A 27,718-nucleotide genomic window follows, 5' to 3' on the forward strand; every position below is an offset into this window, starting at 1 on the left:
TGTGTCTTGTTCCCCTAGAACGTCGCTGAGCCCAGCACCTCCGATGCGCCATGCACCTACGCCGTTCGTGCTGCGGTTACCTCACCTTGCCGTTGTCGTTCTCCACCATCCACATCTCCATCCCCAAAAAGAAGTAGGAAGTCCAATCCCATACTGGACTACCTGGTACAGGAGAGTCTGAAGGAGCAGAAGCGCCATGAGGAGACGCAGAAGAAAATGGAGCGCTTTTTAACTCTCTTTGAGCGCCTGATAGACAAACTTTAACCACTTTCGCACTGTAGGAACTATCCGCAGTTCCTAGAACATTTTGGGGGATGATGACGTCATTTTGCGTGTTTGCACATGTCGGATTAGGGAACTCAAGTTCCGAGAACCAGTTTAGTTCCTACCCTGAGGTAGGGACTTTCTGTGGAGCCCCTTGAACTCGATTTTTTAGGTGTTTGGTCATTCGCTGAAATCAACAGCTATGCCGCTTCAATACTCGCTCGTCTCGTGAAGCTGCCATATTGGGAAAAAATTTGAAAATTGAGTGATTTATTAGCTGTTAGGGTTTTTGCACTAAAATTGCACACACAAAAAAAAAATTAAGTCGCTAATTCAGGCAAAAAATTATGTGTTAAATATTGCTATTGATCCTGGAAATATAGGTGATTATCTCATTTTGTGTTTTTTGCGCATGTAGCGTAAAATCTGAGAATTTTATAGCCATTTTAATTTTTCTTAAACTTATATAAAAAAAAATTGTTTTTTGATGCCGCTGCTCATGGAGACTCATATATGCCTAAGAGAGGTGTCTATTATGGTTTTAGGTCACTAGCGGCTTTGGTTTTGAAAATATTTGAATTTTATGTTTTTGAAAATGGGCCCCCTATGGAGTGGCCCCGCGCCCCGTTTCCATTCAAACTGATAGTGAAGTCTATGACTATCCTGTACTAAATCTGTGTGCTCTTCCAGTCTTGTCGTTCAAAAATGTAAGAATTGCCTCTGTGTCCTTGACGGTCCCCAGTTCGTTGTTTTCTGTTCAGCTTAGTTTTCGTGGGTTTATTTCGCCAGAGGTGAGTGTGGCAAGTAAATAATGTGTCACTAGTGCAGACTACAACGTTACAGCTGTTCGTATCAGGCCATTTGCCAACACGACTGCCTGGCAAAGGATCGAGCCTAAAACTTCGGGAGAGGCCTGTAGTTATAGGAACTAAGTACTCAGGTTCCTACAGTCCGAAAGTGGCTTTTATTGCACTGTTGTCTTATGATCATTTCTTTATCTGTTTATATTCATACTGTTTATTGTCCATAGTTGCACCGCAAACTTTACATCAGACACTTTAAACTGTAATTTGAACTATTTCTATTTTCACTATTTCCGAAAAGCTGCTTTACCAGTCTGTAATGTGAGTAGCCTAATAAAAGAAATAAATGAAAAAAGTTTGTGGGCATGATTATCACATCAACATCATATGAATGACTGGAACGGATATTGGTATAAAGAGATTTATTTTACGTAACGGGTGCTGTTTTTCATGACCCTCGAGTCATGAACGGATCCCAGGTAACCCACAAAGATGTCCAGGAATCTTCGGGTGGAATCACCTATAGCCTGCATGTTGATTGAATAAAAGCCTTTCTGTTCAGATAGCAATTCGGTGCCATGCTGGTGGCTTGATTCTAATGTGGCAACCATCTATTGCTCCCACAACATTCCTGAATGCATGGCTCCCAGATAGCTGGGCAAATCCTTTGCCAACTGCATCCAGCTCTCCAGCCTGGGGGAATGCAATGGCTTTTAGCATATGTAATTCGCCACTTTGTGGATGACTTTCTGCACTGTGGATTTGGGAACGTTGAACACACAAGCCACCACGATGTAAGAGAGTCCATGTGCCAACCAGTACACAGTGCCCTCCATAATTATTGGCACCCCTGAAAAAGATGTGTTTTTTAGCTTCTCTAAGTTTTTTTTTTTAATTCAAATAATATGGGACCTTAATGGGAAAAAAAGAAAAATCCAAACTTCAATACAAGTGCATTTATTCAGTGGGAAAAACTCCCACATAAAGAAATAATTATTTGACATCAAATAATGTGTGTCACAATTATTAGCACCCCTGGTATTAATACTTTGTGCAACCCCCTTTTGCCAACAAAACACACCTAATCTTCTCCTATAATGTTTCACAAGCTTGATTTTGTGTCTGGTGAACCATTTCTGTGTAGATTTGGCCATATGTTTAGGGTCATTGTCTTGCTGAAAGACCCAGTGACGACCCATCTTCAGCTTTCGGGCAGAGGGCAACAGATTTTGATTTAAAATGTCCTAGTATTTCAAAGCATTCATGATGCCATGCAGTGCATGCACCCTAACAAGGTTCTCAGAGCCTTTGGAAGCGAAACAGTCCCCCAGCATCACTGACCCACCCCCATACTTCACAGTGGGTATGAGGTGCTTTTCAGCATGCGCATCTTTCGTGGCACGCCAGATCCGCTTCGAGTGTTTGTTGCCAAAAGCTCAATCTTGGTCTCATCTGACCAAAGCACACATTTCCAGGCTTCAACTGGGACCGTGTGCTTTGGTCAGATGAGACTAAGATTGAGCTTGAGATCTGATAGTTTGTATATTGTGACTAAATATTGCTATCCAGTGTATTTGTTGATCTTAACGAAATGTTTGAATAGTTTGACCAAAGTCTGAGTAAGTTTTATGTGTATTTTGCATAGCTATTTTGATCGGAAATGCCAGTTCTCTTTGCACTGTTGTTTAACTGTGTGAGAATAAGGCCTCATTAATACAGATTGAAGCACATTTGTTTTTGTGACCTAATCTTCTCCTATAATGTTTCACAAGCTTGATTTTGTGTCTGGTGAACCATTTCTGTGTAGATTTGGCCATATGTTTAGGGTCATTGTCTTGCTGAAAGACCCAGTGACGACCCATCTTCAGCTTTCGGGCAGAGGGCAACAGATTTTGATTTAAAATGTCCTAGTATTTCAAAGCATTCATGATGCCATGCAGTGCATGCACCCTAACAAGGTTCTCAGAGCCTTTGGAAGCTAAACAGTCCCACAGCATCACTGACCCACCCCCATACTTCACAGTGGGTATGAGGTGCTTTTCAGCATGCGCATCTTTCGTGGCACGCGAGATCCGCTTCGATTTTTTGTTGCCAAAAGCTCAATCTTGGTCTCATCTGACCAAAGCACACATTTCCAGGCTTCAACTGGGACCGTGTGCTTTGGTCAGATGAGACTAAGATTGAGCTTGAGATCTGATAGTTTGTATATTGTGACTAAATATTGCTATCCAGTGTATTTGTTGATCTTAACGAAATGTTTGAATAGTTTGACCAAAGTCTGAGTAAGTTTTATGTGTATTTTGCATAGCTATTTTGATCGGAAATGCCAGTTCTCTTTGCACTGTTGTTTAACTGTGTGAGAATAAGGGCTCATTAATACAGATTGAAGCACATTTGTTTTTGTGAACATTATTATTATTATTTTTTTTGAGAGCTATTATTTTTGTTGTGCTTTCACTAAATGATACTTATGTTTGTTGTGAAGGAGTTGCCGAAGCTTATGCCAATAAACAGCGGGGTCCAATGAACGCCTGTGTACACTCGCCTTCCTCTGCCTCTTAGCTCTCAATGTGCAAAAAACAGCGTCATTGTACTCTGTTTGAGGCAATGCATGAGCGGGTCATTCCGCGCATGTGTTAAATGCCTCAAATATTTTAACGTGATTAATTTAAAAAATAAATTACAACCCATTAACATGATAAATTTGACAGCACCTAGTATTTATGTCATCAAATCTGAATCTAGTACAAAAAAATGGGTTCAAAACCCCATGAGCTGCATGTTTTTCCCAAACGGAAGGAGGCAAGTAACAAAGGCTACATATTAGCTGATGCTTTTTGTTTGTTAAGCCAGGCTAGGATACTACTCCAAACAATCAGCAAATCAAACAAGGCAAGCAAATTGTTTCTATATACGTAACACGATATCACAAATGTACAGTTAGAAGCACTTTCAAACACACATCACATTCACACTAGCAGTGCAACGGTTCGCGGTTCAAAGCCGAACTGTACGGTTCGCCCTGTGCGATTCAATTCGCGTTTATGAACCGCGCCTTTTCGGTTTTGCAATTACCGTAATTTACACCGAACGCTTGTGGAATGAATTGGTCGAACTCTGTGTGCCTGTGTGTGACGTGAAGCACAGCTGTGGAGAAATTCCCGCCCCGTTAGTAAATGTCCAATCGCTGTCAAGCACCTGTGTAATAGGAGCCTAGTAATGCCCTCTCTCGCTTACGAGCGAGGTGAAAGTGAAACAAGAAAGAAAACAAAAAAAGTTATGGTGAACGGAGGAGTAACGAGAGTCGAGAGACCGAATTTTGAGGAAGCACCAGCGTCTTTCAAATCTGCGGTGTGGCAACATTTCGGTTTCCCCGTGGAACTACAATGCGGAGGGAGAGAAAATATTGAAAACATATAAAACAATTTGCAAGCATTGCTCAGCGCTTGTTCCCTATGCTAACGGCAACACTTCTAACATGACTCAGCACCTCAGCCGGTATCACCCACAGATATCGCTTTCTAAGAGCAGGACAATCCTGAAGATGACACCAGTGAAAACACACGGGGCAATAGAAGAGGCATTCCAAAAGCCGTACAGCATCAGGTCAGAAAAACACAAGAAAAAAACCCGCGCAGTAGGGATGTGCATTGCAAAAGACATGCAACCATATTCCATGGTTGAAGATGCGGGCTACGTTAATTTAATTGCAACCCTTGACTCGCGTTATAGTGTTCCCTCGCGGACATATTTTGCCAACAACATAATCCCCGACATTTACGAAATGGCACGCAAAGCCATCGCAGATGATTTGGCTAAAGCACATAGTTTCGCCCTGACCTTTGATAGTTGGACGTCCCGTGCAACAGAGAGCTACCTAACTTTGACGGTCCACTATATGTTGGATTGGGACATGAAAAGTGCAGTCATGCAAACTCATCCTATCTATGAAAGCCATACCAGCGCCAGGAATTAGCGAAGGAATTGTGCACTGCAGTGGATGAGTGGAAGTTGAAGCGGCAAAATATAAGCATACCACTCACCACAGATAAACCATCCAACATTGTCAACGCGGTGAATGAAGCTGAGGGACTAGGGCCACAGATTGGATGCTTTGCCCACACTGTTAATCTGGCAGCTAAGGAGAGCACTGTCAAACAACCCTGCTGTGTCCCGCCTCCTCGGGAAAGTGAGGAGAGTGGTCATTTTGTTTTACAAAAGCACCACCGCCAATAGTATTTTGACAGAGAAACAAAAATCACTCAATTTGAAGAAACTGATGTTAGTCCATGATGTCAGCACTCGCTGGAATTCAACACACGACATGTTGAAGCGATATGTGGAACAGCAGCCTGCTGTCTATTCTGCACTAATGGACCAAAGAGTGAAGAAGAATGTCACCAAGGACATGGCAGTCCTGAATGATGATGAACAAAGACTGGCAGAACAACTCATTCAACTACTGCAACCTCTGAAGAAAGTGACAGAAATCATGAGCAGCGAAACAATGCCCACTACATCAATGATTCTCCCTCTGAAGGATGTTATCCACAATGATTATCCCTCTGAAGGATGTTATCCTCAAAGCGAGGGTGTCGGGAGGGGAGGACACCACAGCAGTCAGAGATACTAAAGCAGCCATTACAAAGGACCTCGAAAAAAGGTACGCTGACCCGGACCTCCAGAGGTATCTCCTAAAAGCCACAGCCCTGGATCCCAGGTTCAAATCTCTGCCGTTCATTGATGAACCATGCCGTTCCCAGCTCTTCAGTGATCTCACCACAGAAATCCTGGAGCATAACAGCAGGTATTATTTGATTATCATCTTTATTGTAATTTTATGATTTCATTATATTTGATGTTTTTATTGTCGCAGATGCATATATTCTGCATTTGTAAAATCAATTTAGAGGATCACAATTAAAATAATGTATTGGTTTTTATATACTCAAACACACACATACACGACCCATGACATTATTTTCATTGGGGTCCTTTAGTTGAGTCCACAGAGCAGAATATACACTTAGATTGGCTGTTATTTTATTATGTTTAGATCTTAAAACAATATAATTCTATCTTGCAGAGTCAGGTAGCAGAGACAGAGAGTGAGGCGAGGCTTTCCACATCCTCCACCCAGGAGCGGGATCCATCTTCCTCCCCTCCCCAGAAAAAGTCAACCCTGGCAGAGAAATTTGAAGAGGTCTTTAAAACACAGCAGGCACAGGTCAGGCCCCTTCACTTGCAAGTTGAGGAGGAAGTCACTCTGTACATTTCAAAGGACTGTCTGGATGTGGATGGCAATCCTATTAAATGGTGGGAGAAGGAAGAGGGCAAGTTCCCCTATTTGGCAAAAGTTGCTCAAAGGCACTTCTGTGTACCAGGAACCTGTTTTATCCACTGCAGGGGACATTGTCAGTGCATGCCGCTCTCGCCTTGCTCCAGAGAATGTTGACAGGCTTGTGTTTTTGCAGAAGAATTTCAAACTTGAAAAAAAGAAATAATTATCTAAATAATAGCTGTTATCTATCGACAGTATCTAACTGTAACTGATGTTGCACTTTTGACTTTACATAGCCTTTACTGTACAGAAGTATTTGTTACTTGAAAACAGGCAGTATTTTTATTTATTTGTTGCTGTTGCTGGGCGTTTTATTTTTGTTATTGTTTCCCCTAAACTGTTGTTATGTATATGACTGTGTCAGTTCACTCAGTAGTTCAAGTTAATGTGCAATTGTCGTTTTGAAGATATTTTTACTACTGTGTGTATTTCAGTAGTCAGTCACTACACTAGCCAAAGAGCTAAGGGGCATTTTAACAGTTGAAAATTTTTACATTTTAAGTGTGTATTACATTTTCTTAAAAGCAAAATAAAGGCAGTCTTTTGGAAAGTCAGACTTGTTTTTTTTTTTTTGTTTGCTTTTATAAATGCAAAACAGAACCGAAACCGTGATCCCAAAACCGAGGTTCAAACCGAACCGTTACACCCCTAATTCACACGCTGGCTCTGGAGGCTACTAAAAGCATGCCATTTGTGCCAGCTGGACGCGAAAAAGTGCTCACACACACGCATTATTTGTATTACTTTCTCATTCTACATACCGTAACAAGATCCAGCAATGCTCCCAGATGTCAAAGACGCCTTCGCCTGGTGGCCTTTCTTCGATTCGACGCAGATATTTGTAAAAATGTCCGAATAGCCAAGGAGAGCACGTAAACCAGAGCATCAGGCAAGTTTTGTTTATTTCTGGCTGAAGCTGTCGCTTTTGGTTAAGTAACAACTGGCCGAACAGACTTAGGACATACGTGAGTGTGAAGGGGTGTCCCAATTCATAGGGTTTACATTTCAAGCTCTACCCCTTATTGCTCCGTTTGAAGGGGTAGGAGTAAGGGTCTAAAAATACAAATGGGATCAGTGCTGGCAAGAAGTATTGGCACCCCTGCAATTCTGTCAGATTGTTTGGATGTTAGTCGAGATTCTTTATCCACCATCCGGACAATCTTTCGTTGAAATCTGTAGTCAATTTTTCTTTTCCGTCCACATCTACGGAGGTTAGCCAAAGGGCCATGGGCTTTACACTTATTGATGACACTGCGCACTGTAGACACAGGAACATTCAGGTCTTTGGAAAATGACTTGAGATAGCCCGTGCTTCCTTACAATTTTGCTTCTCAAGTCATCAGACAGTTCTTTGGTCTTTTTTTCTTTTCTCCATGCTCAATGAGGTACACACATGGACACAGGACGGAGGTTGAGTCAACTTTAATCCATTTTAACTGGCTGTAGGTGTGATTTACTTATTTACACCACCTGTTATGTGCAGGTAAGTAACAAGTGCTGTTAATTACAAAAGCATCACATGATTTTTCAAAAGGTGCCAATATTTTTGTCTGGCCCATTGTTTGAGTTTTGTGTAAAATGAAATGTTGTTTTCCATTCTCTTTTATGTTTTTTCATTGTGAGCAACAGAAATGAAGATATTACTACCAAAGCATTTGTAATGGTGTACCGCATGCAACATGCCACTTATGCTCATTAATATTCATGGCGTTAGCAATTGTTGCTAGGCGGGTCAAGTTCCCGTTTGTCCCCAATGGTAAATTCATGTAAATAGTGTACGAACGAGATGGTTACAGAGCTAAACTTACCAATGATGTCCGTGGTGCCAAAATCACTGTTAAAGATGTGGAAGAACATACAAATGTTCAGTTAAAGAGATCGCTTGAGTGTCGAGGGCTGAAAAAGACTGGGAAAAAGCCGAGCTGATCCAGAGGTAGCTTTTTTATTGACACCATTTTCTTGTGTGCATAGCCTTGCGCCATGGGTGTCCAAACCTGTCCTCAAGGGCCGCTGTGGGTCCTGGTTTTTGTTTTTACCAATCGAGCACAGACAGTTTAACCAATGAAGTTCGTGCTAAAACAAGCAGCACCCCTAACTGCAATCAACTGATTACACGTTTGATACACCAGATTGGTGAAAAGATGTCATCTTGTATTGTAGGAATGAAATCCAGCACCCACTGCGGCCCCTATGTGGAATAGTTTGGACACCACTGCCACTGACAATGACATTCTCCTGTTTCAACAATCTATCCTTTACCACCAAATGCCCTGTCCTTATCATATATCATATTGTAGTCTCTGACCGTTCTTGGTCATTGCTATTTTTGTGTAGCGATTGCAAATGCTAATCAGTGACAGACAACGAACACTTAAATTTTTTTCGTTATTTTTCAATAATTTATTTACACTTCCCCCTTGTTTCTTTACAACAGAAAAGGTCAAGCTGGCTAAAACATGGCTCTGTTTAAATATCCGTATTTTAGAAAAAACAGGCCTACGACTGTTGTGATATATATATATAAATGTTAGTCAAAGCAGTTGTACCACCTACAAGTAACTCGGTAGGAGGCCATATAATTATTTCCCCCTACCTTTGCAATCCCTCTGTATTAACAGTCCTCTCCGTTCACTTTGCTCTTCCTCTATCCTCCACTTTCCCGTCCCCCGTGCCGGTCTCTCCACTTTCGGTTCCAGAGCTTTTAGTCACTTGGGGATTGTCATCTGTAGGACCATGGCCCACAACAAAATGTTTACTGCAAATAAAGGTGAATGACTTCACAACTGGCGTTAAACATGCCTTTTGGATGTCCGCACAGGTTGATCCATTGTTCACATTTTTTCATTTTTTTGGGGTTCAGGAAACGTATGAAGAAAACAGCCTTCATATGTCGTAATCACTAGAGTAGTTTCTACAAGTTCCATAGCAGCAGTGTTTACTCGGCATGTTCTTTTTTGAAAGATTACTGGCAGAAAACAAGCAGTAATAACATAGTGTCTATGTTGACCCACTTCCGTGTTACGATGGCAACGTCACGGTCTAAAAATAGCATTCTTGCGGTACACTTTTGCAGTCATTTTCTGGGAGAAATTTAGCATTATCTGACAGAATTGCAGGGGTGCCAATAGTTTTGGCCAGCACTGTGTTCATTCCTCCAGGGAGAGTCGGAATGGGGCCTTGCAGTCCCGGGCTGGCTCCACCGATGTTGTGGGATGGATGGGACCTGTTGGGTGGGTGTTGGGGGCAGGGGGTTGATATCACAGTTGCCTCCTCAGGGCAGGCCCCGCCATTCACGCACCTTTTCTAATGCACCAGGGGAGCTTCGGTGTGGGGTGGTGGGAAGAACTTTAATGCAGTATGCTCACTGCCCGAAGCCGGCCTCTTCTAATTTAATGCATACACTGCACTACCCCCCCAACACAATCCAATCACAGTGCTGGGTAATGGCTGCAAGTCAGTGACCTGGCAGCCACAGTAATAGGGCGGTAGGTGGGTCCCACACTTTTTCTCTATGGCCTGGCTTCCGGGGCGTGGCTTCATCTCTGCCTGGGCTGCGGAGGGGTCGGGACTCCGATCCCGCGGCGGCGTCTTGGCGCTTTCCTGCTTCCCATCTCTTTCCTGTCTGGGTATCCTCCCTGCGCTCCCTCACGGGTCGCTCGCTGGGTGCCAGTGAGTCGGCTAGGTATCGCCTGCTCCGGGTGGGGATCCCGCTCTTCCCAGGGCTTAGTGGGAGTGGAGGTCCCGCGGTGTGCCGTGCCGGTTGGCGGGCTTCTGTGGTGCCTCATGGGCTGGGTGGGTGGTCTGGTCTAGGGGTAGGTGTGGGGGATGGTGGTGCGTCCCTTCCTCCCATTCCTGAAGGGCGATTGATGGTCGCACAGATGGTCCGGGGGACCACCCTGGATCCCAGCTGCCCCCTTGCTGGACTGCGGGAAGAAGGATGGGCCGTGCTGGCTCACCCCTCCCTAATCGGCTGGGGAAGGGCTATGGTCCTGGGGCGGCTCCCGCACAGCATTTCCACTCGTCTGTGGAACTATCATATGTCTGATGGAATTCATGCATGACTTGGTGCAATTAGAAACGCTCAAGTAGAAAATTCGGTGTCATGATTAGCGATCAGGCAGAATAGAATAGACTGTCAACATATTTACACCTCACATGGCTGATTAGTGTACATTACACCCCACTTAATCACTAATCTTTCTGATCCCCCTCCCCCTTTCTCCTTGGTCATCAGGCCCCACATGGTGTCAACCAGAAATACAACTAGCTAACAATAGCACCAACAAATTTATAGTTGATGTAGGCATTCAATGTAGTTCTTGTTGTTTGTGCTTCTTCGGTCTCTCTCTCTCCTTCTCTCTATTCGTCTGTCCCCTTCCTATTCACCGCTTTCTCCTAATAAATGAGGCACACTGATGGCGTCATCAATGACATCCCGTCGACAGTTAATAAAAGGTTAAAAAAAAATATGCGTGGAAAGCAGAGGTTGCGCTAGACATTTTCGTTGTCTGTCATTTTGACTGACAGGGTCATAAAAATCCGGTCATAGTCTATTTTTACCCGTCACTTAAATTTTTAAAATGATAATGATGACATATTCAATTGTTTAGTTTTTATTCATTTTTAATTAATATTGTAACGCTTGCTTGGCGGCGAAAAATTAGACACAGAAGTCGTGGTATTTTTCTCCCTTTTTACTCTGCTTACCGCCAACAACTCCGCCCCCAAAGAAAAAGAGGCAACGATATAGACCCCAATCACCAACGTCACACAATGATCTTAATTGTGGTTGTCAGCCCAAAATATTCTAAATATATATTAAATGCATCTTACCAGATATAAAATGACTACTACATAGTCTGTGGCGATCGTTTGGTGCCCAGATTTCTTGTCGAATTACAGCAGTCCATCTCTCTCTCATCTTCGGGTCTCTCAGAATACGGTAGAACTTAAGTCTCTCCGTCTATCTTCTCTGTTACAGCAACCAACCGCCACACACGCCTTCACCATTTTGATTATTAATATTAACGAGCAGAAAAACACGCCGTAATAGGAGGCATGTACGTAGCGGTAATGTGTAAACATGACGATATGGCGGCTCCAGTCAGGGGGGCGGAGTTGTGACGTCATGTGATTGGGGTCTATACACAGGTGGCAATCTTGTCCATCAATTGGATGATGCACTGGCACACCGGGTGCACCAATAAGAACCTCGCGTTGATGTGTCAATCACGGTGCCGCCGCCAGACCTCGGTGACGCTAGAATATTCGAGAGGAGTCTGGCTGCTGCACCCTGCGCCGCTCTTCTCAGTACCCATCCCGCAGACAGGAAATGACTCTCTGGGAGAGGGAATATTCTGACAGAAGAGCCAACGACGTCATGCATTAAGAGAGACAATAGCTAATTAATATGCTAACTCGCCACCCTGTGGCCTGGGGTGTGAATTGCAACCTGTCAAAATGACGGACGGACTTCAGCTTTTTCCGTCACCGTTTTAAAAAACCGGTCAACGACGGAAAATATCCGGTTAACGCGACCCCTGGTGGAAAGTGCAGAATGACGGACGCTCGTTATGCAAGCGGGGAAAGCGGCACAAAACTGAAAAAGCGCACCAGTGTCCAAAACATTGACTTATTTCAAAGAAACAAAGGAGGGTACACTGCTGTCCTGTCTCTTCAATACCAAGATTGGCTGCACCTCGGCTGTGAATAAACACCTACGCTGTTTTAATTTTGGAAGACGACAGGAGTAAGTCCATTTAAGTAACGACATTTTTTATGGAAGTTGCTAAGCCTGTTGCGATTTGCAATGAGTCCATTTGTCGCAAGGTAAATAAAAATGAGGGCGATAATTTTCACGGCTGCGTTTTATCGGCGCGTGCGTGTGTGCGTGCATGCATACATTTGTGCGTGCGTGTAGATGACATGAGAGACTTTAGTTCATTTCACAGATGTTTATTGGTCATCAACACGCCATAGAATTACACTTCAGACATACAAAATAAGGAAACACATCTATATTAATCTTTGCCACATTGAGACTAATGGTCAAAAAATACAACATACTTTAGCCTTCTATTAAACATTGGCAGTCTTCTCCAAAACGCAAACTTGCGGTTATAAGGTGACACTTCAAACATGAAAAATCACTGGTTAACAGCATTTGCACATGAAAAAGATGAAAAAAAAAATTATTACTGACACCACATGCACTAACAATAAGTGCTTTTTTGTGGAGTGGTAAAGCTTAAATTAGTTGTTTAGCGAACGTACTTCCGGTGAATATTTAAAAAAAAAAAAAAAAGCATGACATGTTCGTCATATAAATAACGATTACTGGAGTTAATCCCACATACTTCAGAATTCAGATTCTACACTAAGAATACCTTTAAAATGACACACTTTATGAAAAATCTGATTGACAATGAATAATTATTACAATTATTATGATACTATTATATGTAAGTATTATACTATAATATTAATGCTAGGTAGGTTTTTCCAAGAATTGTTTGGAATCATGTTAGAAAGGCAAAGTCAGTGTTCTGAATCTGTTTATATTCCATGATATTCCATCAAAATGATAACAAGAACGGTAAGCAAAAATCCGAGAACCACATGGGGGGACCTAGTGAATGACCTACAGATAGCTGGGACCACAGTAACAAAGGCTACTATCAGTAACACAATGCGCCCCCAGGGAGTCAAATCCTGCACGGCCAGACGTGTCCCCCTGCTGAAGCCAGTACACGTCCAGGCCTGTCTGCGGTTCGCTAGAGAGCATTTGGATGATCCAGAAGAGGACTGGGAGAATGTGTTATGGTCAGATGAAACCAAAATAGAACTTTTTGGTAGAAACACAGGTTCTCGTGTTTGGAGGAGGAAGAATACTCAATTGCACCATACCCACTGTGAAGCATGGGGGTGGAAACGTCATGCTATGGGGCTGTTTTTCTGCAAAGGGACCAGGACGACTGATCTGTGTAAAGGAAAGAATGAATGGGGCGATGTATCGAGAGATTTTGAGTGAAAATCTCCTTCCATCAGCAAGGGCATTGAAGATGAAACGTGGCTGGGTCTTTCAGCATGACAATGATCCCAAACACACAGCCAGGGCAACAAAGGAGTGGCTTCGTAAGAAGCATTTCAAGGTCCTGGAGTGGCCTCGCCAGTCTACAGATCTCAACCCCATTGAAAATCTGTGGAGGGAGTTGAAAGTCCGTGTTGCCCAACGACAGCCCCATAACATCACTGCTCTACAGGAGATCTGCATGGAGGAATGGGCCAAAATACCAGAAACAGTGGGTGAAAAGCTTGTGAAGAGTTACAGAAAACGTTTGGCCTCCGTTTTTGCCAACAAAGGGTACATAGCAAAGTATTGAAATGAACTTTTGGTATTGACCAAATACTTATTTTCCACCAGGATTTGCAAATAAATTCTTTAAAAATCAAACAATGTGATTTTCTGATTTTTTTTCCCACATTCTGTCTCACATGGTTGAGGTTTACCAACGTTGACAACAACAGGCCTCTCTAGTATTTTCAAGTGGGAGAACGTTTAACTTCTAACAATTAGTGGTTGACTAAATACTTATTTGCCCCACTGTAAATATGGATGGCACGTAATCAAGTGACAGAGGATTGTTGCTTTTCAGATTTAGACAATTAGATTTTATTTCTCTCTGCACGCGGACGTGCGAGGCTTTCCTCTGAAGCATAGGAACAGCGGCCAAACACGCCCAAACACTCAAACGTTAGCATAATTAAAAACAATAATAAGAAATCTGCATACCTGCCAGTGTTGTTTTTGGCAGCCCTTTTAATTCTAGTCTTAGTATTTTGGTTCACTTTAGTCTAGTTTTAGTCTAGTTTTAGTTGAAGATTACACAAAGTTTTGGTTAAAAAAATAAAGGTTGCCAACAATTTTGAATGCAAGGCAAACCGTAAGTCATGAGGGATCACTGTACTCGTCTTCTCCAAGTTTTGCATAAAGAAAAGACTGGCCGATGACACGATTTTGGTCCATAAAATGTATTAGTTGTTTTCTTGTGTTTTGCAGATTTCAGAAAATATCTTGGTGCTGAGCCAGAACCTCCTGGTGTAAAAGAGGATGTCGAGCTCCCCCAAATCAAAGAGGAGGAGGAGCCAGAGCCCTGTCAACAGAAGGAGAGAGAAGAGCAACTTCCAATCAATAACGAGGAGGAGGAGCTGCGATATGGTAAAGAGGAAGAAGAGGAGAAGCAAAACACCAGGTTGACTGGTGAGCCCTTGAAGAGTGAAGATGGTCCAAGTGAGGCCAGAAGAGGGGCGGAGCCTCCGAGCGGGGGGAGTAGCAGCAGCTCAACAGAAGGATTGCACGCAGACATTGCTCCGTCAGATAGAGATGGCGCCACATCACGCTCACCTTACAATGAAGATGGTCAGAAGACATTTCACGGTGACGACAAACTCTGCAAATGCTCTCAGTGTGGGAAAACCTTTGCTACTAAGCAAAGTTGTCGTAGGCATATGAGGAGCCACAATGGTGAAAATCCATTTGTCTGCTCCGTTTGTGGTCAAAGATTCAGTTGCAATAGCACTTTAACACAACACACAATAACCCACAGTGGCGAAAAACCTTTTTCCTGCTCAGTTTGTGGTCAAAGATTCAATCGCAAGAGTACCTTAACACGACACACAAGAACCCACACTGGCGAAAAACCTTTTGCCTGCTCGTTTTGTGATCAAAGATTCAGGAACAACAGCAACTTGATATTCCACACAAGAACCCACACTGGTGAAAAACCTTTTTCCTGCTCAGGTTGTGGAAAAGGTTTTGTTCAGGCGGGAGACTTGACAAAACACACAAGAACCCACACCGGCGAAAAAGCTTTTTCCTGCTCAGTTTGTGGAAAAGGTTTTGTTCAGGCGGGAGACTTAACAAAACACACAAGAACCCACACTGGCGAAAAACCTTTTGCCTGCTCATTTTGTGATCAAAGATTTGCTCGAAAGCAACACTTAAAACAACACACAAGAACCCACACTGGCGAAAAACCTTTTTCCTGTTCAGTTTGTGGCAAAAGATTTGCTCAGACGGGAGACTTAACAAAACACACAAGAACCCACTTTGGTGAAAAACCTTTTGCCTGCTCAGTTTGTGGAAAAGGTTTTTTTCAGGCGGGAGACTTAACAAAACACACAAGACTCCACACTGGAGAAAAACCTTTTTCCTGCTCAGTTTGTGGAAAATGTTTCGCTCAGTCGGGAGTCTTGACAAAACACACAAAAACCCACACTGGTGAAAAACCTTTTTCCTGCTCAGTTTGTGATCGAAGATTTGCTCAGAAGCAACACTTAAAACAACACACAAGAACGCACACTGGCGAAAAACCTTTTTCCTGCTCAGTTTGTGATCAACGATTCGCTCAGAAGCAACAGTTAAAAATACACACAAGAACCCACACTGGCGAAAAACCTTTTTCCTGCTCAGTTTGTGGTCAAGGATTTACTCTGAAGGATCAGACTAAGAGACACGTGTGTGTTGGTGTGAGAAGCAGTGGCCAATGACTGTTGGGGTGGTGTGGCTCAGTGGTAGAGTAGTTGTCCCTCAACCCAGAGGTTGTGGGTTAAATTCTCTGCCCTGATGAACTTGTCTAAGTGTCTTTGAGCAAGACACTGAACCCCACGTTGCTCCTGGTGCTGCGTCACCAGTAGGTGGATGGCGAGATAGTGTAAAGCGCTTTGAGCCCCTTGAAAGGTGGAAAAGTGTTGTATAACACCATTTACCAACACTATTTTGCCTGTCATCTATGCTGGATTCATCAGATTTTTCATGCAGGACAATTGTATTCTGTAGTGCTTCCTCAAATCCTGTGGAGAGTTGGCACTTTCGGTGCCTTGCATGTGCTTTGTCCAATCCTTGTATGATGTGCATCCACACTATTGCCAAAAGTATTGGCTCACCCGATGCAACTCAAGTGCCATTAAATATATGTAATACTCTCCCTCTTTCAAACTACATTTTTCACAGATAATACCGTATTGGCCAGAATATAAGACGGTGTTTTTTGCATTGAAATCAGACTGAAAAAGGGGGGGTCGTCTTACATCCACGGTCTAGACATTATACCCATTCACGACGCTAGATGGCGCCAGATATCACTGAAGCGAATGCTGAACTTGAGGAGTAATGTTCTGTCATGACAGATCTCAGCTACTCTCAAGTTTAACCAGTTTGCATTATTTTATTGCAGTGTTTTTCCTTATTCAGATTTGTTTCAAGACAACAGTTACAGTTAGCCTTCACTTTGATGGTTAATGCAGTTATTGCAATTTTGTTCTTTTATCACAATAGATTGGTTTATTTACATTTCAAAAACCAGAAGCCATTCATTTACGAATGTGATTGCACTTTAGTTTACATATTTAAATGTTCAGATATTAAGATTTGAATGAGGAAAACTAACATGCTTTTTCTCTCAAATATATTGTTACAATCATTTGTGTAATGCAATTATTTTCTGTATACAAATAAATTTGGTGTTCAAAAAGTCTTTTTTCAAACTTGAGTCTTGAAAAAGAGGGGGTCGTCTTATATTCAGCGGCGGCTTATATTCGGGCCAATACGGTTATTCTGGTTTCAGCCTGTGAAAGCGACCTTAATATCTTCGTAATTAGGCATTTCTCGTAATATATTGTATGGGAGATTTGGGAAAGCAATACAATTGAGAGTCCAGTTTGCATGATTGGAGTATCGATGTATTGCTGATGGGGGAAGAAAATGGAGGTCAGAGATTCACAAAGTGTTTGTTGAAAATGAATCATTGCTTAATTACACTTCAGGTGTGTTGAACTTTTCAACGATAGCCTTTGATTTGTAAAGAGAATTTACTTAGAATAATTTGTATTCAAGTATAAGAATAATATGAATGAATTCCCTGGGAATTTTGGTCGTGAGCCAGTGTAAAAGAAATCAAACAAACAAACATGAATCGTATCGACATACGCGCACAAGTCAGAAAGCAATTAACAATGCAAACATAACTTTATTTTGAGAAAAACAGCAAAGTATATCAACACAGAACGTATGAAAAATTTGCATCAAGAACCTCTAAAACTTCAAACAACAACATGCAAAACGTGATGAAATGAACTTATGAACTTAATTTAGTCCGAATCGGAGTCAATGTAGCAAATGGGCTTTCTGGCTCTGCTGGACTTGGATATTTCAGCCGCGAACTCCGGCTCGGAAATTTGGAAGCACTTATCGTCGCTCCACTTCCTTCCGTTTTCCTACAAAAGAAAAGATAGAATGGACGTTAATACTCAGGACGTAGGTTTAGTCTCAATACTGGTAGGGACAATATAACAGCATAACCTGCAAGTACTGTACATTTTTTGCTGGGGACGGGACATGAATAAGACCAAACAGTTCGGCTGAATGGGAGTCATGGCTACATTTCTCACCAATATGATCCTAATTAATTGATAGGCTAAACGATCGATGAAATCAACAGGAAATGACACCAAAATGCTCCCAAATCAAAAGGAAGTGATCCATTAGCTACAAGTGTCCTTCGGTAAATGCAAACATTTGAGGCATTTCCAGAGGTGGGTAGTAACGTTGTAAGTGTAGTAAGTTACATTTAGTTGAGTAACTTTTTGAGAAAAATGTGCATGTAAGAGTAGTTTTACAACACAATACTTATTACTTCAACTTGAGTAGATTTGTGAAGAAGAAACGCTAGTCTTACTCGCTACTTTGGCTACACTACAGAGTTGTTCCATTTTTTCCTCTTTATTCTATACAGTATATTGACTTTATTTTTGCCAGTGATGCTGACAGAGGCGCTCTCATTTTCAACAATGAGACGTCGCAACAATAACCACACGCTCCACTATACCAAGCTAAGGTAACAATGTCTTTTGTCCACTACAGGACGCTCATGTTCTTTGGATGGGTGATATATCATAGACTTCATAATGTATTGACATGGCACATTCCCAATTCACTGCATGACTTCCCTAAAGGGGCCGTCCAACACTCCGCTTCATTTATTAGCAGTCGGTCAGACGCAGCGATCTAACTCTGGATTTAGGTTGAAAAAGTACGAAAGCTATACTGCGTACACAAAGGGAAGAATTGTCTCAGGAGTGATTTGTTTGAGGATTCAAGGTAATTATTATATTTTTCGTACCATGCATGCATCTAGAAACGTTATGAAAAAAATCAATTCGAGAAATTGGCCGCTACGGCATTGGCGTCATAGTTCACAATATTTACGTAAAAAATAATTGCTACCTGCACGTTTATTTTTTGTTGCTTTTGACCAAGAATCGATAATGTTTTACATCCATATCTATATAAAATTGAGGGATTTAAGCATTTATTCACAATAATTTTCAATGGAAAAAACTCTTTGTTTACATATGGCGGCCGCTAATTTCTAGGGTTGGGAATCTCTGGCATGAAGCCGATTCGATATGTATTTACAGTAGGGCAAATAAGTATTTAGTCAACCACCAATTGTGCAAGTTCTCCTACTTGAAAAGATTAAAGAGGCCTGTAATGTCAACATGGGTAAACCTCAACCATGAGAGACAGAATGTGGAAAAAAAAAAAAAATCACATGGTTTGATTTTTCAAGAATTTATTTGCAAATCATGGTGGAAAACACGTATTTGGTCAATACCAGAAGTTCATCTCAGTACTTTGTTATGTACCCTTTGTTGGCAATAACGGAGGCCAAACTTTTTCTGTAACTCTTCACTCTTCGCTTTGTGTAAAGAAATCAATTGTGGGAGCAATTATTAGAAAATGGAAGACATACAAGACCACAAATAATCTCCCTCGATCTGGGGCTCCATGCAAGATCTCACCCCGTGGCGTCAAAATGAAAACAAGAACGGTGAGCAAAAATCCCAGAACAACACCAAGTGAATGACCTACAGAGAGCTTGGACTACAGTAACAAAGGCTACTATCAGTAACACAATACGCCGCCAGGGACTCAAATCCTGCACCGCCAGACGTGTCCCCCTGCTGAAGCCAGTGCACGTCCAGGCCCGTCTGCGGTTCGCTAGAGAGCATTTGGATGATCCAGAAGAGGACTGGGAGAATGTGTTATGGTCAGATGAAACCAAAATAGAACTTTTTGGTAGAAACACAGGTTCTCATGTTTGGAGGAGAAAGAATACTCAATTGCACCATACCCACTGTGAAGCATGGGGGTGGAAACATCATGCTTTAGAGGTGTTTTTCTGCAAAGGGACCAGGACGGCTGATCTGTGTAAAGGAAAGAATGAATGGGGCCATATATCGAGAGATTTTGAGTGAAAATCTTCCACCAGCAAGGGCAATGAAGATGAGACGTGGCTGGGTCTTTCAGCATTAAAATGATCCCAAACACACTGCCAGGGCAACAAAGGAGCGGCTTCTTAAGAAGCATTTCAAGGTCCTGGAGTGGCCTAGCCAGTCTCCAGATCTCAACCCCATGGAAAATCTGTGGAGGGAGTTGAAAATTGTGAGAGAATTTATTAATGCTTAAAACACAACCGTTATATATTATATGTTGAATGCTTTTGTTATGCTTGCATGAGAACATTATAGCATAGAGTATCATTGCTAAAATAATCTGTTGTAATCTTTTTGAGTGGGCCTTCTCATAGCCTTGACGGTTGTAGACGGAGTCAATATGCCCAAATATGGACTGTCATTTTCCTGTTGTTTTTCCTATATGTCATGAATGAATACAATGTGGCAACTGTGGCTTATCAAACTTCTTCCTGGCCACAGCTGGTGATTCAAGGTTATAGCTTAAAGTGGTTTTACCCTATGAGAGATGTTTTTCTGTAACTTGAGATGTTTTTACTAAGTTTCGATTTCGTTTCTATGGTGTTAACCCATAAATAGAGGAATGCACTGTATCTCTCTTTTGTCCACATGCGGACAGGCACTTTGTGCGTTATTCCGCGTCTGTACCCAAGAGCTCTTGTACTAAAACCTTCGAAGAAAATCAGTCCATGGTTGTGGTCGTATTTATTTCTCTAATCTAACTATCGAGGTAACACTTGTCTTGGAGTTCAAACTTGAGCTTCCCTGACAAAAATCTGTGTTGCCCAACGACAGCCCCAAAACATCACTGCTCAAGAGGAGAGCTGCATGGAGGAATGGGCCAAAATACCAGCAACAGTGTGTGAAAAGCTTGTGAAGAGTTACAGAAAATGTTTGGCCTCCGTTATTGCCAACAAAGGTTAAATAACAAAGTATTGAGATGAACTTTTGCTACTGACCAAATACTTATTTTCCACCATGATTTGCAAATAAATTCTTTATTACTATATGACCGTCATTTTGTTGGATGGGATTGATAATAAAATAAAACTCCAGTGACAGACAACAATAAAGTGCAGTAATTCAATTACTGTATTTCCTGGTGTTTTGAACACAAGAGGTAAGTAATTGAAGTGCAAACCTTCAACGTAAACATCTTACAAACAAAAATAATTATATGCAGCAGCTCTAGGAAAAAATAATTAAACCTGCTCGTGTTATCATGAATAAATAATAAATTATGCTTTATCACTGGTGTAATTGGGGGAATAAAAACATGGCATTTTAGACAGACAGGTCAATAATCATTACTTTAACCTTATACACAGCAAAGTCATTCACTTATGCCTGTGCTTCCACATTTTTTATTCCTCATCACTGTCCATTATCTTTTTGAAGGGCAGATTTTTCTTGAGGAAGATCAACTGAGCCACATGTTCATGTTTAAGTAGACTGTGTTTCGTGCTGGCCTTTCCACTATTGTATTGGGTTATTTTTCAGGGTTAAAAACTCCCCATCTCTGTACCGCTTCACACTTCACACTAGCTCTGTCCCATGCGAACGGATCTGGCTGCCTTCATCACTTCATAGTCCGACTTTTGTTTTCCTGGGTGCGTTAAAAATCAACAGCCGCACGTCGCTGGCGTGGTGCTCAAACTTTCCATTGTTTTAGCATGTTGCTTCGTTGCTACTACTAGTTTTGTTTTGGGCTGTGAAGAAAATGCTACAGAGCGTGCGCTACAGCGCTTTTGTTAGCTCTCGCGTTATAATAACGGCGACTACTAGCGGTTCTGCCGAAATGCATGGGAAGTTGAGGCAACCATGACTGTGAGTGGTGCTTGTCCATATTATATCATGCGTTCGGTCACAATCTAAGTGCCCTGTGTGGTGAATGACACAAGCGCAGCATTTGAAGTAAAAGCTAAACTATTATCTTATTAAGCAATGCATTGAACTAGGCATTAGAAGCCAATTATTTTGCTCGTGATAACCAAGTTCTATCTCTACTATCGGTTCATTGAATATTTAAGGGCTAATTACTGTCGAATGGTAACTTTACTATCGATACAGCTGTATCTCTCACCTGTAAAACCGGATATCCGGTCGTATCGGTTTATCGTTCTCAAGCTTGCTAATTTCCTGACTGACTAGCCTCATAGTTCGCAATACTACGTAAAATAAATGTGACCTGTACGTTCTTTTTTTCTTTTAGCCAAGAATCGAGAATGTTTTACGTCCATATCGATATAGAATTCTGTGATTTAAGCATTTATCACAAGAATTTTCAATGGAAAAAGCTCTTCGTTGGTGTTCCACTCAATCAGCTTTGACGGAGATAGGCCCTCTATGAATCGGCCCTGCGCCGATACATATGTATATCAATACATTATGAAGGATATATATAAATATATATAAACAAAAGTGGGTGCCCGATGTCTGTAAAAGGGGGTTTCCAGGGTAAAACGGACAAATTAGAAATAATTCAGGGGCTTAATGCGCCATGAATCTGCTATGGCAGCATATAGACATATTGTTCTATTGAACACAACAGTTCTTTTGGCTTAAAATACAGCCATTCCGCCATGTATGTATATATATATATATATATATATATATACACATACATATATGGCGGAAAACACAGACAAGGCTCAAAAAGCAATTTCTGCTCTTGCACCCCTCTTTAAAATAAACTGCTGTATTTTAAGCCAAAAGAACTGTTGTGTTTGATAGAAAAATATGTCTATATGGTGCCATAGCAGATTCATGCCGCAATAATCCCCCAAAATATTTTTAATTTGTCCGTTTTACCCTGGAAACCCCGTTTACAGATGTCGCGCAACCGCTTTTGTTTCAACCCAGCCATAAAAAGAAGGTACAGTAAGGAATTATATTTATTATTCAAAATGTCTGTCATTTTTAGCTTAGAATAATTAATTGATGTCTAATATTTTGTTTAAAAAAATTAATTTAAAAAAATAAAAATAAAAAATTATTCACTCACATATTTTAAACTTTTAAACGAATGAATGAATGAAATATCTATTGTCATCATCATCGGTATCATTGACAATCATTGACAACTACAAAATGTGATATGATTTGACCGAAGGAAGGAACCGAAGAAGAAGACAAAGGCAGACGGGAGGAAGCATATGCTTATCAGTTTACCGTCCCCTCATACAGCTAAAGACGCACAATCAGACATGGTACAGTTACATACAGCGCATGGCCACAAACTGTACAATAACACAATCAACAATCTGGGTTTACAATAACTCAGCATCCAGTCAAGCAGCTTGATTGCGGTTGTTGACGCAGCAGTCTCTTGCACAATATTAGTGGTCTGAATTTCAGGGCGTACAAGGTTATGGCTTTGTCATGTTCCTGACATTCTAGCATTTATTTGCTGTGGGAACATTTTGTTGTGGCTATCTGTGTGGCAAAAGTGATTATGTGTTATCACAGCTGGTGTGAGTAGCGACTCAAAATGCTTTTCTTACAAGTCTCTTTAACATTCCTAATGTGTACATGGTGGCAACAATTGGTGCACACAAAGATCACTGTAACAGTTTTATCAGACATGAATGTATGAGGAAAATCAAACAACATGTTGTACATATTTTATCTCAAGATTAATGTCTCCACAACAAAAGACATGCTTATTAAACAGTATCTTTTCCATATACTCAGTAAGCTGGACATTTGAATCAAGAGCTCGGTAGACACAGCAGATAATTATGTTTTTACAATTGGGGATAAGGAGCTCAATTGTAATACATTCCAGGAGATTGTCAATCATAATTGCAACACCCCCTCCCCCCTTAGATGCCCGATTCAGTTGTGCCATGTTATATCCGGGTAAATTAAAGTCAGAGCCTTTGTTATCTTTAGTAGATAATCCTTAATGTGTTCAAAATTCTTGTAGAGACTCCTGCCATTGATAGGTTTCATCTTACCGTCCACGTCCACGGAGTTGTTATACTGGTCCGCTGTGTAGTATTTAGTTATCCAGCTATTGTAGAAGTTGTGGTCCAGATCAAGCTACTCATTTGGGTCATCATGGCATTCTTCAATCTGTTCATCCAGTTTTAATCGAAGTGTGGTTTCAGATGTCATCATTAATTTTCAAGTGGGGTCAGCTCGTCAAGACTCCTAATAGCTTTAATCTTCATATCTTGCATCTTGATAAGGATCCTGCAATCCGAGACCCAGGTGTTGGCTATTTTCCCAGCTTTCTTGAGTTGACGTGCTTTTCTTGCAATTTCGGCATTTCGGCGAGTCAAGTTGTCATTCAAAAAAATCTTCGACCCTTTCAGGTGGCGGCGCTGGTTAAGCAGGCAGTCTTGGTCTTGTGGTCTGCCAGCTTCTTGAGCACCGTCGCCGGTCCTCTCCCCCCAGATGGGAGCAGAAAGTAGCGACGGGTGTCCAGCGGTTCCATGTTTATTCCATACTCTTTCAGCTTAACAATTACCAGTTGCGCCACTGTATCACCTGAGCTAGGCCTCAGTTGTAATCCCGAAATGATGAGCTCATTTGCGCGTCGGCACTGGTCGAGATCGTCAGGCAAAATTTCCAGCCTTTTGATGCGAACATCTCTCTCCTCGACCGCCTGCTTGAGTTTCTCGTTTTCAGCGCACATTAACTGGAGCTCTCTGACGATTTCTTGATTCTGGTTTTGAATCAAGCCAGTCAAGGAGACCTCCAATTTCTGTATGGAGGATTTTATTTCATCCAAGTCTCCAGATTTCAAATTCTTTGAAGCCAAGCTGGGAGTCGAGCTTGCTGGCCCTGAGTTGGCCCTGAGCACTTATCGGTTGAGATAAGTTGCTCTTGGGAGCTCAGAAGAGTGCGTCTGTACACAGCTTGAGCTGAATCAATTATGACATCACAATGAAAAAAATTGTGTCTGGAAAAAAAGTCACGGATATCTACCTCATAACTATCACTTAATCGTATTTTTTATGTTACTGTCGCATTTTCTCTGATATGTTAGATGATAAATAATCGATCCAAACAAAGAAAAATTGAAGAAAAAAAAACATTTAAAAGGGTAAATATATGAAAAAGAAAATCTCGACATCTCCTTGATGTCTGCCATTTCTGCATCACGACCCTTGTTATCTTACCATGTTTCGCCCATAAAAACCCAAAGAAATCCAGCTGTGGCTATTAACAGTTGTGTCTTGACACTCAGTGATACATGCTAAATGGAGTTTTTGGACTGAAACAAGGTAAGTATACGATAATATCTCTTTAAAATCGTAGCGTCCATAATCTGCCCTGTCATGCTCTCACCCTAGTTAGGGTTTTGCTGGTTAATTTTTTTTTTTTTAAAATGCCCTCCAGTTCAAAATTTTTCTTCCCCCAGAAAATCGAGATTTTAAGCTTTGCAATGATACAGTGAGGAGAACAAGTATTTGATACACTGTCAATGGGTTTTCCCATTGGCAGTGTATCAAATACTTGTTCTCCCCTCTGTATATCACACGTGCATATGGGACAATTTTGAAATTTGGCCAAATTGGGGGGGCTCAGAGCGGAACTTCAAGTCACCTGAGTGTTTTTTTGGTAACACTTTACAATAAGGGTCCCTTAAATAACATTAGTTAAAGCATTTTTAGTCAATAACCTACAGTATGTTTAAGTAACATTACAATAATTAATATACTTGCTTATCTAACATTCATTAATATATTAATTAACATGCAGTAAGTTAATGCATTAGTTAATGCATAACAAGACAGTAACTAATGATTTGGTAAAATTAAAAATATATATATAGACCTATTTAGGGTTAGGTTTAGGGTTCGGGTGTGTTAACTTAAGCATTTATAATTTCTTTTTTAAGGGACACATGTGCTGCACTTTACAATAAGGGTCCAAAACACATTCAGTAATGGTTAATTAAGGTTAAGTAATACTTATGAGGTACGTTCACGTGAAAAATTACCATACTTAAGGTTAGGTTATAATATATAATAAATTACTTAACATCAATTCACATATACAGTGGGGCAAATAAGTATTTAGTCAACCACCAATTGTGCAAGTTCTCCTACTTGAAAAGATTAGAGAGTATACCATACTTAAGGTTAGGTTAGCAGCACCAAAGGTCTCACAGAGCAATGTTGAACATTTTAAAATAACAATCAATTAATAGCATCTGTATACATTAATAACTATGTATTAATGCACTAATGTACAGTGGGGCAAATAAGTATTTAGTCAACCACTAATTGTGCAAGTTCTCCCACTTGAAATATTAGAAAGGCATGTAATTGTCAACATGGGTAAACCTCAACCATGAGAGACAGAATGTGGAGAAAAAAAAACAGAAAATCACATCGTTTTATTTTTAAATAATTTATTTGCAAATCATGGTGGAAAATAAGTTTTTGGTCAATACCAAAAGTCTCAATACTTTGTTGGCAATAACGGAGGCCAAACGTTTTCTGTAACTCTTCACAAGCTTTTCACACACTGTTGCTGGTATTTTGGCCCATTCCTCCATGCAGATCTCCTCTAAAGCAGTGATGTTTTGGGGCTGTCGTTCGGCAACACAGATCTTCAACTCCCTCCACAGATTTTCTATGGGGTTGAGATCTGGAGACTGGTTAGGCCAGTCCAGGACCTTGAAATGCATGGCGCCATTCATTCTTTCCTTTACACAGATCAGTTGTCCTGGTCCTTTTGCAGAAAAAAACAGCCCCAAAGCATGATGTTTCCACCCCTATGCTTTACAGTGGGTATGCTGTTCTTCGGATGCAATCGAGTATTCTTTCTCCTCCAAACACGAGAACCTGTGTTTCTACCAAAAAGTTCTATTTTGGTTTCATCTGACCATAACACATTCTCCCAGTCCTCTTCTGGATCATCCAAATCTTCTGGATCATCCAAGTGCTCTCTAGCGAACCTCAGACGGGCCTGGACGTGTACTTTCTTCAACAGGGGGACATGTCTGGCAGTGCAGGATTTGAGTCCCTGGCGGCGCATTGTGTTACTGATAGTAGTCTTTGTTACTGTGGTCCCAGCTCTCTGTTGGTCATTCACTAGGTCCCCCCGTGTGGTTCTGGGATTTTTGCTCACCATTCTTGTTATCATTTTGATGCCATGGGGTGAGATCTTGCATGGAGCCCCAGATCGAGGGAGATTATCAGTGGTTTTGTATGTCTTCCATTTTCTAATAATTGCTCCCACAGTTGATTTCTTTACAACAGCTCTTTGGTCTTGGCCATAGTGGAGTTTGGAGTGTGACTGACTGAGATTGTGGACAGGTCTTTTATACCAATAATGAGTTAAAACAGGTGCCATAATACCGTTAACGAGCAGTGTTGTTAATAACAGCGTTAGAATATAACGGCGTTATTTTCTACAGTAGTGAGTAATCTAATTTATTACTTTTCTAATCTTGGCAACGTTGTTACCGTTACTGAGGCGGCAAAGGTGTGCGTTACTATGTTGGTTGACTGAGTGAGAAAAGTCTGAGAAAGACGGACTCACGGAGACAAGAAAGCAAAGCAGGAGTGGGGAGGAGTCAAGGGAGGGTGATGTCGTTGCAAACGCGATGCTACTATGCTAGGTGGCTCCAGTAATACCTGACTGTAGCCGATAGCCTACAAACTACGCCCACATGATGCTTCGGTAGATATCACATATATACAGAACTAGATGCAAATGACAGACATGGCTGCATTAGCAACATGTATAATAAAGAACTAGATGCGTTAGTAAACAGCCGCCATCTTAAAGCAGTAGACTCCTCAGGAAGGGTCTGTTGTAGAGAACCTTCCTAGCTAGGGATGGGAATCGAGAACCGGTTCTATAAGAACCGGTTCCGCGTCTATCAATTCCATGGAATCGTCTGGCAGATTATTTAACGATTCTCTTATAGATTCCTAACAGTACAATCAATTTCACGGAATTGATGCATGAGACACACTGACAAGCAGGCAAGTATCACAACATGAGTGCTCACAGTGGAACCACCTACCAA

At 41.4% G+C, this 27,718-nt stretch overlaps 2 protein-coding genes across 7 annotated transcripts in view; one reads left to right on the top strand and one right to left on the bottom strand.

Moving 5' to 3' along the window:
• Positions 1-16,765, top strand: part of LOC130929093 (gastrula zinc finger protein XlCGF57.1-like) — a 65,757-nt gene extending 48,992 nt beyond the window's left edge. For 2 of the 5 annotated variants that reach the window (XM_057856028.1, XM_057856029.1), the window contains one exon: positions 19-3,081. In XM_057856028.1, coding sequence (XP_057712011.1) covers positions 19-264 — 246 coding nt within the window. In that variant the 3' untranslated portion in view covers positions 265-3,081. Of the gene's footprint in view, positions 1-18; positions 3,082-14,467 lie in introns of those variants that run through there. The other 3 variants (XM_057856025.1, XM_057856026.1, XM_057856027.1) reach the window with 3 other exon arrangements.
• A 708-nt stretch (positions 16,766-17,473) lies between these two features.
• LOC130929104 (uncharacterized) overlaps positions 17,474-27,718 on the bottom strand; it is a 50,366-nt gene continuing 40,121 nt past the window's right edge. For both annotated transcript variants that reach the window (XM_057856051.1, XM_057856050.1), the window contains exon 10: positions 17,474-17,682. In XM_057856051.1, the coding sequence (XP_057712034.1) occupies positions 17,557-17,682 (126 nt within the window). In that variant the 3' untranslated portion in view covers positions 17,474-17,556. The remainder of the gene's footprint in view (positions 17,683-27,718) is intronic.

Source organism: Corythoichthys intestinalis, chromosome 13 (assembly GCF_030265065.1).
Source record: "Corythoichthys intestinalis isolate RoL2023-P3 chromosome 13, ASM3026506v1, whole genome shotgun sequence".
In the NCBI taxonomy this organism is placed as follows: Eukaryota; Metazoa; Chordata; class Actinopteri; order Syngnathiformes; family Syngnathidae; genus Corythoichthys; species Corythoichthys intestinalis.